Raw genomic sequence first — 10000 nt, 5'->3', positions numbered from 1 at the left:
AATCCAACTTGGATTAATGCATGTGATTTCCTGCAATGCCTGTCTATTAAATATATGTAAAAGTAAGCTAATCATTAAAAGTTAAACATTTTTATTCCCATCTCTTCCATGTCCTTGTTGTGTCGTTTAGGCCTATTGTTTTGCTAAAATGTAGGCTAGCCTACATCTATTTTATTAACGGTTATTTTAGTCTACCCAGCTGTATTACAATAGAGGAGAAAATAATTGCCGAGGTGCAGAAATATCCAATGCTATGACCCCATGTCCAAACATTACAAAAGACAACATAAGAGACCGGTGCTGGCGAGAGATTGGTGAAATCGTGGGATTATCAGGTAAAGTACTCACTATGCTGGGCAGTTTTGAGTCTTGACCATGATAACTTGATAGAGTAAAATTAGCTAGTGTTAGCTAGTTGGACTGGTGATAACTGGTGACAATTTGAAAAGTATCTTTAGCCACGATCATCTTCGCCTACATTCATCGTATGGAGATAGTGCTAGTAGAAACAGCACCAGTCACCAGGTCTGCGTTCAGCCCCGACAATATGTAGCTAACGTTAGCAAAACGTTTATTGAAACAGATCAGGTGGTGGATTGAATCACTGCTGATTGGGTTAAAGTGGGAACCGTAACAAAACGGTGCACACAGGTTTATAGATTAAATATGGCCCAGGTGCAGGCTGTGTCTATATGGTAGGCTATACCAGACTGCCCTCTAGTGGTGCCTACTGTACAGAATAAAATAACGTTATAACTATTATAATATTTGCTATGTGTAAAATAAGTATGAGTAGCCTACAGGTACATTGGAATTCTTGTTATCGCTTGTCCTTACAGTGTCAGTACAAACCAGTTCCTCAGTCCAGTCCTAGGTACTCCACTAGACGTAAAGGTTCCCAAACGGACAATTAACATTACTATCTGTAATCTATCAGTATCATCCTCATCTACTTATCCCATCCCTTCCCTACTTATCCCATCCCATGACTGTTTGTGTCCATGACATAGTCAGTGCAATTAAATAACATGGGTGTGTTATGTACATAGCTATAATAAATAATCCTGGGGTTGAACTATGACCAAAAAACTAAACTGCTAAATCAATATTCCTTCCATAGTAACATAACTGTAGTCATGTTCATTTTGAATAAAAAATGGCATGAGTGCATGGATTTATATAATGAATTTATTGTTTAGTAATACTACTACTGCTGGTGGTGGTGGTGGTGTGTGTGTGTGTGAGAGAGAGAGAGAGAGAGAGTGTGTGTGTGTGTGTGTGTGTGTCTGTCTGTAGTGGTGAGGGAGGGATGGGGGATTGGTTTGGCTACACTCTTCCATCCCCCAGTACAGACTGCCCTCTGGGGAGCTGAAGAAAGCAGTCAGCTTGTCACAGAGGTGCCAGGTGGTATAGGCTGGTGAGGACTGCATTACATTTACATTACATTACAATCATTTAGCAGACACTTTTATCCAAAGCGACTAACAATAATTGCATTTAACGTAGGAAAAGCCAATGTACTACTACTTGCCAGAACTCACAAGTGCATCTTCTCTCTAAAACAAGTGACTAAGAGCATGATCTAGTGCTGAAGGCAAAGTTCAAGAATAGCAATCTAAAGTACAGTGCAATACAATACAATACAATAAAATACAATAAGTGCTTAGGAGGGAAGATTGTTGTAGTACTTCTTGAAGAGATGAGTTTTGAGCCTGCGACGAAAGATGGGCAGCGACTCTGCTGTCCTGAGATCAGTGGGCAGTTCATTCCACCACTGCGGGGCCAGGACAGAGAAGAGCCATGACCGTGTCGATCGACCGCAGGGGCCTCGGAGTGACGGGGCAACCAGTCGCCCCGAGGTAGCAGAGCGTAGCGGTCGGGAGGGGGTGTAGGGTTTGACCATGGCCTGGAGGTAGGAGGGGGCTGTTCCTTTCATTGCCCTGTAGGTGAGCGCCAGAGTTTTAAACTGGATGCGAGCCGCTACAGGGAGCCAGTGTAGGGAACGGAGGAGGGAAGTTGTGTGGGAGAACTTGGGGTGGTTGAACACCAGGCGAGCAGCAGCTTTCTGGACAAGTTCCGGAGGTTTAATGGCTGACGCCGGGGCCACAGCGAGGAGGGAGTTGCAGTAGTCAAAGCGGGAGATGACCAGGGCCTGGATGAGTACCTGCACCGTTTCATCAGTGAGGAAAGGGCGAATCCTCCTGATGTTGTAGAGCATGAATCTTGAATTGAGCTTGAGGTGATGTGTCGTCATCCACTCAGAGATGTCAGCCAAACACCCAGCTATGCGTGTCTCCACTGCCTGGTGGTATAGGCTGGTGAGGAGGACTGCCAGGTGGTATAGGCTGGTGAGGGGGACTGCCTGATGGTATAGGCTGGTGAGGAGAGCCAGATAGTATTAATGGGTTTCAAATGTAGTCCTAGACCTGCCATGTTGGGACCCAACACAGGTGTTTCAAATGAATTAATTAGTTCTACTGCATAGGATTCTATGCAGTAGAGCCAATCAGATAAATTGAAACACCTGTGTTGGTCCCCAATATGGCAGGTCTAGGACTACATTTGAAACCCATGAATAGACTGGTGAGGAGGACTGCCAGTTGGTGTAGGCTGGAGAGGAGGGCTTGGTTTGCCTACACCCATCCTGCCAGGCCAAACTGCCCTATGGGGAGCCGAAGTATGCAGCCAGCTTGTCACGGAGAATGTAGGCATCCCTGGGTCCTCTGTTACACAAGTATCTGTTTTGCTCAAGGAAAAGGGACAAAACAATATCAATAGTAAATATCTAGCTTGTGTGGGAGAAAGGTTGTATGTGTCTTAATAAAATCAAGAATAATATTACCTGCATATAGGCTACACTGCTAAAATGTTGTAGGTATATGGCATTATGTGGCATGCTCATTATACTTGGATATCTTATACATAGCCTAATTTGCCTACTAACATTTGTTAACTATGTTCTTACTGTTGCCAACTTGAAAACAAACACACCAACTGCGGTTGGTGCATATTACTAATGTCTACACCAGATGTTCTTGTTAGCTACAATGTTTTTCCTACTTGAAAACAGACACTCAAACACTGCGGTTGATGCATAGCCAAACGTTAGGCTACATATTAGCCTACTAACGTCTGTTAACTATGTAGCACTAGCTACGTTATGAGTGCCAGATACAATGTTTTGCCATAAAATGTTGCCTGCTAGAAAAACGTGGTGCATAGCACAACATACCTGTACTAACGTCTGTTAACTACGTTATGTTACATAACATACATACATAAGGTCCGTTAACTATGTTATCTAGGCTAACGTTAGCACAATATTACGAGTGCCAGATAGGCTAGCTACAATGTTTTGCCACAATGTTGCCTACTGAAACGGACACAAAAACGGTTATGTGACTGATACAGCATCAAAGTAATTGTTTCTAAAAGATACAAAATCACTTAGTGATTTTACAATCACAATAGCTTAGCTACTATCACCATTATTTTATTGAAGAAATTATAAGATTAACTTACCCATTGCGAGGTTGTTGGACATTTGTCATTGTCTGATCAACTGGGATTTATTTTTATTTTTAAAGTGCACTAGAATGCGTCGAATGTCGCAGCCTGTGTGCGGGGCTAGCCGGACACGCCGTCGTGCGCCGTCGTACGACATCGTGGCGGATGCGGTCTGCGGGGGGCTTAACCCACCCAGTCACCACTCAACACTCCCCTCTGAACACAGGACACTAACCCACCCAGTCACCACTCAACACTCCCCTCTGAACACAGGACACTAACCCACCCAGTCACCACTCAACACTCCCCTCTGAACACAGGACACTAACCCACCCAGTCACCACTCAACACTCCCCTCTGAACACAGGACCCTAACCCACCCAGTCACCACTCAACACTCCCCTCTGAACACAGGACACTAACCCACCCAGTCACCACTCAACACTCCCCTCTGAACACAGGACACTAACCCACCCAGTCACCACTCAACACTCCCCTCTGAACACAGGACACTAACCCACCCAGTCACCACTCAACACTCCCCTCTGAACACAGAACACTAACCCACCCAGTCACCACTCAACACTCCCCTCTGAACACAGGACACTAACCCACCCAGTCACCACTCAACACTCCCCTCTGAACACAGGACACTAACCCACCCAGTCACCACTCAACACTCCCCTCTGAACACAGGACACTAACCCACCCAGTCACCACTCAACACTCCCCTCTGAACACAGGACACTAACCCACCCAGTCACCACTCAACACTCCCCTCTGAACACAGGACACTAACCCACCCAGTCACCACTCAACACTCCCCTCTGAACACAGGATACTAACCCACCCAGTCACCACTCAACACTCCCCTCTGAACACAGGACCCTAACCCACCCAGTCACCACTCAACACTCCCCTCTGAACACAGGACACTAACCCACCCAGTCACCACTCAACACTCCCCTCTGAACACAGGACACTAACCCACCCAGTCACCACTCAACACTCCCCTCTGAACACAGGACCCTAACCCACCCAGTCACCACTCAACACTCCCCTCTGAACACAGGACACTAACCCACCCAGTTACCACTCAACACTCCCCTCTGAACACAGGTACAGGACACTCAGGTGCAGAAGGACCTGCTTCAGTAAGAGTCTGATCCCTGCAGCCATCGCTGCCTTAAACAGCCGGCCGGGCTGACCGCTAACCGGGGTGTGTGTGTGTGTGTGTGTGTGTGAGTGTAGCTGTCCTGTAAGGTTGTTAACCGTGGTGTGTGTGTGTGTGTGTGTGTGTGTAGCTGTCCTGTAAGGTTGTTAACCGTGGTGTGTGTGTGTGTAGCTGTCCTGTAAGGTTGTTAACCGTGGTGTGTGTGTGTGTAGCTGTCCTGTAAGGTTGTTAACCGTTGTGTGTGTGTGTGTAGCTGTCCTGTAAGGTTGTTAACCGTGGTGTGTGTGTGTGTGTGTGTGTGTGTGTGTAGCTGTCCTGTAAGGTTGTTAACCGTGGTGTGTGTAGCTGTCCTGTAAGGTGTCTGTCAGGATGTGTGTAACTGTATGGTGTCTGTCAATGCATAGTATGGTGTTGTCTTTTTGTGTCATTGCTCAGTTTGGTGTTGTGTTTTTGTGTCATTGCTCAGTTTGGTGTTGTGTTTTTGTGTCATTGCGCAGTATGGTGTTGTGTTTTTGTGTCATTGCGCAGTATGGTTTTGTGTTTTTGTGTCATTGCGCAGTATGGTGTTGTGTTTTTGTGTCATTGCTCAGTATGGTGTTGTGTTTTTGTGTCATTGCACAGTATGGTGTTGTGTTTTTGTGTCATTGCACAGTATGGTGTTGTCTTTTTGTGTCATTGCTCAGTTTGGTGTTGTGTTTTTGTGTCATTGCTCAGTATGGTGTTGTGTTTTTGTGTCATTGCGCAGTATGGTGTTGTGTTTTTGTGTCATTGCACAGTATGGTGTTGTGTTTTTGTGTCATTGCACAGTATGGTGTTGTCATGGAGTGATGTTGTCCTTCGTAGGGGCTGTTTTCTGTATCACTGTGTTATATTTTCTGTCATCTGATTAATGTATCCAGTTCTGGGAAAAGAGTTTCCCCCTGTGGGACAATAAAGATCTAATCTAATCTAATCTAATCTAGACTACATGCTCGGCTCTATGGAGTCTAATGACATGTCTGAATAGTGGAATAGTCAAAGTCCACCAGGTTCTTACCGGCGTAGCGAAGAACAGCGCTACTCCCATGATGCTGGACTCCTTGGCCATCGTATCTCTGGGGTTGATCTCTATCGGCCCCCTGCTGCCAACGATCTACAGCACAGGAAAACTCAGCACCATGACTCAGGAAAACACAGCACCATGACACAGCGCAACACAGCACCATGACACAGGAAAACACAGCACCATGACACAGCACAACACAGCAACATGACACAGGAAAACACAGCACCATGACACAGCACAACACAGCAACATGACTCAGGAAAACACAGCACCATGACACAGCACAACACAGCACCATGACTCAGGAAAACACGGGACCATGACTCAGGAAAACACAGCACCATGACAGCGCAACACAGCAACATGACACAGGAAAACACAGAACCATGACAGCACAACACAGCAACATGACACAGGAAAACACAGAACCATGACAGCGCAACACAGCAACATGACACAGGAAAACACAGCACCATGACACAGGAAAACACAGCAACATGACAGCGCAACACAGCAACATGACACAGGAAAACACAGAACCATGACAGCACAACACAGCAACATGACACAGGAAAACACAGCACCATGACACAGGAAAACACAGCAACATGACAGCGCAACACAGCAACATGACACAGGAAAACACAGCAACATGACACAGGAAAACACAGCAACATGAAACAGGAAAACACAGCAACATGACACAGGAAAACACAGCAACATGACACAGGAAGACACAGCAACATGACTCAACAGAACACAACAACATGACACAGCAACATCCATCCATCTTCATCCGCTTATCCGGGGTCGGGTCGCGGAGGCAGCAGTTCCAGCAGGGGGCCCCAGACATCCCTTTCCCTGGCAGCATCAACCAGCTCTGCATGGGGAATCTTTAGCCGCTCACAGGCCAGTGTGGAGATGTAGTCCCGACACCTAGTCCTGGGTCTACCCCGCGGCCTCCTCCCAGCCAGACACGCCTTGAACACCTCCCTAGGAAGGCGCCCAGGAGGCATCCTCACTAGATGCCCGAACCACCTCAACTGGCTCCTTTCGACGCAAAGGAGCAGCGGCTCTACTCCGAGTCTCTCCCGGATGACTGAACTTCTCACCCGATCTCTCAGGGAGACCCCAGCCACCCTCCGGAGAAAACTCATTTCGGCCGCTTGTATCCGTGATCTCGTTCTTTCGGTCATGACCCATCCTTCATGACCATAGGTGAGGGTGGGGACGAAGATAGACCGGTAGATCGAGAGCTTTGCCTTTTGGCTCAGCTCTCTTTTCGTCACAACAGTGCGGTAAAGCGACTGCAGAACCGCACCAGCTGCTACGATTCTCCGGCAAAACTCCCTCTCCATGGTTCCCTCACTCGTGAACAAGACCCCCAGATACTTGAACTCCTTCACTTGGGGTAATGACTCATATCCTACTCGGAGCGGACAGGCCACCGGTTTCCTGCTGAGAACCATGGCCTCAGATTTAGAAGTGCTTATTCTCATCCCAGCCGCTTCACACTCAGTTGTGAACCTATCCAGAGAGTGCTGGAGGTCGCAGGCAGATGATGCCATCAAGACCACATCATCTGCAAATAGCAGCGACGTGATCTCCAGCTCACCGAACTGCAAACCCACCTCCCCACGGCTACGCCTCGATATCCTGTCCATGAAAATTGGATTGGTGACAAAGCGCAGCCCTGGTGGAGGCCAACCCCCACCGGAAAGGAAGACGACTTACTGCCGAGGACCCGGACACAGCTCTCACTCTGGGTGTACAGGGATTGGATGGCCCTAAGTAGGGACCCCCTCACCCCAAACTCCTGTATAACCCTCCACAAGACCTCTCGAGGGACCCGGTCGTAAGCCTTCTTCAAGTCCACAAAACACATGTAGACAGGTTGGGCAAACTCCCAAGCCCCCTCCAAGATCCTCGCGAGAGTGAAGAGGTGGTCGGTGGTTCCACGACCAGGACGAAATCCGCATTGTTCCTCTTCGATCTGAGGTTCGACTATCGGCCGCACCCTCCTTTCCAGCACCTTGGAGTACACTTTCCCTGTGAGGCTGAGTAATGTGATTCCTCTTTAATTGGCACACACCCTCTGGTCCCCTTTTTTAATATTGGGACTACCACCTCAGTCTGCCACTCCTTTGGCACTGACCCAGACTTCCACGCAATGTTAAAGAGGCATGTCAACCAAGACAGCCCCTCAGCACCAAGCACCTTCAGCATTTCTGGATGGATCTCCTCAGTCCCTGGGGCTTTGCCACTGTGGAGTTGTTTGACTACCTCAGTGAACTCCTCCAAGGAAATTGACGACCCCCCATCATCTTCCGATTAGTCGGGTTCAGGAGTTCCTCAAAGTGCTCCTTCCAATGCTCAACAACCTCCTCAGTTGAGGTCAGCAGTGTCCCCTCCTTGCTGTATACAGCTTGGATGGTCGCCTGCTTTCCCTTCCTGAGGTGTCTGATGGTCTTCCAGAAACATTTTGGTGCCGACCGAAAGTCCTTCTCCATGGTTTCTCCGAACTCCTCCCACACCCGCTGTTTTGCCTTGGTCACGGCCGAAGCCGCAGCCCTCCGGGCCAGTCGATACCCTGCAACTGCTTCTGGGGTCTCCCGGGCTAAAATATCCCGGAAGGCCTCCTTCAGTCGGACGATTTCCCTGACCACCGCTGTCCACCATGGTGTCCTAGGGTTACCGCCCCTTGAGGTACCTATGGCCCTCAGGCCACAGCTCCCAGCCGCAGCTTCAGAAATGGAGGCTTTGAACACCGACCACTCATGCTCGATGTCCCCAACCTCCACAGGGATGCCTGAGAAGCTCTGCCGGAGGTGGCAATTGACCCCCCACAGTCCTAAGGCGCAGGGAGGCGACCCTCTCGTCCGCTGGGGTGAACTCCAGCACAGAGACGCTCAGCTGGGGGCTAGCTAGTATAGCCACACCTGCCTTACGCCTCATACCGTGAGCAACTCCGGAGAAGAACAGGGTCCAACCCCTATCCAGGAGTTTGGTTCCGGCGCCGGTGCTGTGCGTGGAGGTTAGCCCCACCAGGTGTAATTGGTATCGCTCCACCTCCCTCACAAGCTCCGGCTCCTTCCCTCCCAGCAAGGTCATGTTCCATGTCCCCAGAGCCAGCCTTTGCTGCCCGGGTCCGGTCTGTCGGTGCCCCCCGCCTTCACCGCCACCTAGTTGGCAGCGCACCCGACCCCGACAATTCCTCCCGCGGGTGGTAGGTCCATGGGACGATGGAGGATGAGATGGTGTTGCGCTCGCAGGCGGGCCCTCCGTCTGGGCCTGGCTCCAGACGAGGGCCCCGGGCTTCCTCCGGGCCGGGTCTCTCTTCCTTTTTGTTGTTCTGTCATCAGGGGTTGTTTCCTGTAACCCCAGGTAGGGGGGCTAGCTACCACTTGCCCAAGGTGGACCCCCAGACTAGTGGAGGGAAGGAGGCGTCTTACTTCTCCATTCTAGTTTTGCACTGTAAACTAGCCGCTGCCCTGACACAGCAACATGACAAAGAAAAACACAGCAACATGACAAAGAAAAACACAGCAACATGACACAGGAAAACACAGCAACATGACAAAGAAAAACACAGCAACATGACACAGGAAAACACAGCAACATGACTCAGGAAAATACAGCAACATGACACAGGAAAACACAGCAACATGACTCAACAGAACACAACAACATGACACAGCACAACACAACACATGCTGTGGGGTCTGGAGACCCTGTAGTAAAGTGCACTTTTTTCTCTCATGTAAAACTGTGCATTTCTTGTTGTGTTCATGAGTAGTGGTTCATAGAGGTGGAGATGAAGGGTTAGGGTCAGGGGTTAAGGGTTAGGGTCAGGGATCCTGTCCTACTGATGGTTCATAGAGGTGGAGAGGAAGGGTTAGGGTCAGGGATGGTTCATAGAGCTGGAGATGAAGGGTTAGGGTCAGGGGTTAGGGTTAGGGTCAGGGGTTAGGGTCAGGGATCCTGTCCTACTGACCGTGATTCGGCCTCCGTGGGTCAGCATCTGCAGGTCGCTGCTCAGGTTCACGTTGGCCAGCATCTCCACCACCACGTCCACACCCTGACCCCCGGTCACCTCCTGGGTCACACACACACACACACAAACACACACACACACACACACACGCACACACACACACACACACACACACACACACACACACACGCACACACGCATACACGAAACCATGTCCCTTGGTCTTTCCATAGGGGCAGACCTCCCTCAGCTTGGAAACAGCAGCAGAGTTGTTCCTACC

The 10000-nt window shown here is 49.4% G+C and overlaps 1 protein-coding gene across 1 annotated transcript in view; it reads right to left on the bottom strand.

Annotated features, from left to right (window-relative positions):
• Positions 1-10000, bottom strand: part of LOC311325195 (quinone oxidoreductase-like) — a 29044-nt gene that overhangs the window by 8811 nt on the left and 10233 nt on the right. Inside the window, exons 5-7 of the mRNA XM_084457866.1 lie at position 10000; positions 9721-9822; positions 5718-5813 (exon numbers count right to left, since the gene is read on the bottom strand). The exon at position 10000 is cut by the window's right edge and continues 149 nt beyond it. Of these exons, the coding sequence (XP_084313992.1) occupies positions 5718-5813; positions 9721-9822; position 10000 (199 nt within the window). The remainder of the gene's footprint in view (positions 1-5717; positions 5814-9720; positions 9823-9999) is intronic.

Source organism: Borostomias antarcticus (assembly GCF_949987555.1).
Source record: "Borostomias antarcticus genome assembly, chromosome: 24".
In the NCBI taxonomy this organism is placed as follows: Eukaryota; Metazoa; Chordata; class Actinopteri; order Stomiiformes; family Stomiidae; genus Borostomias; species Borostomias antarcticus.
This window is presented reverse-complemented; position numbering and strand designations above follow the sequence as displayed.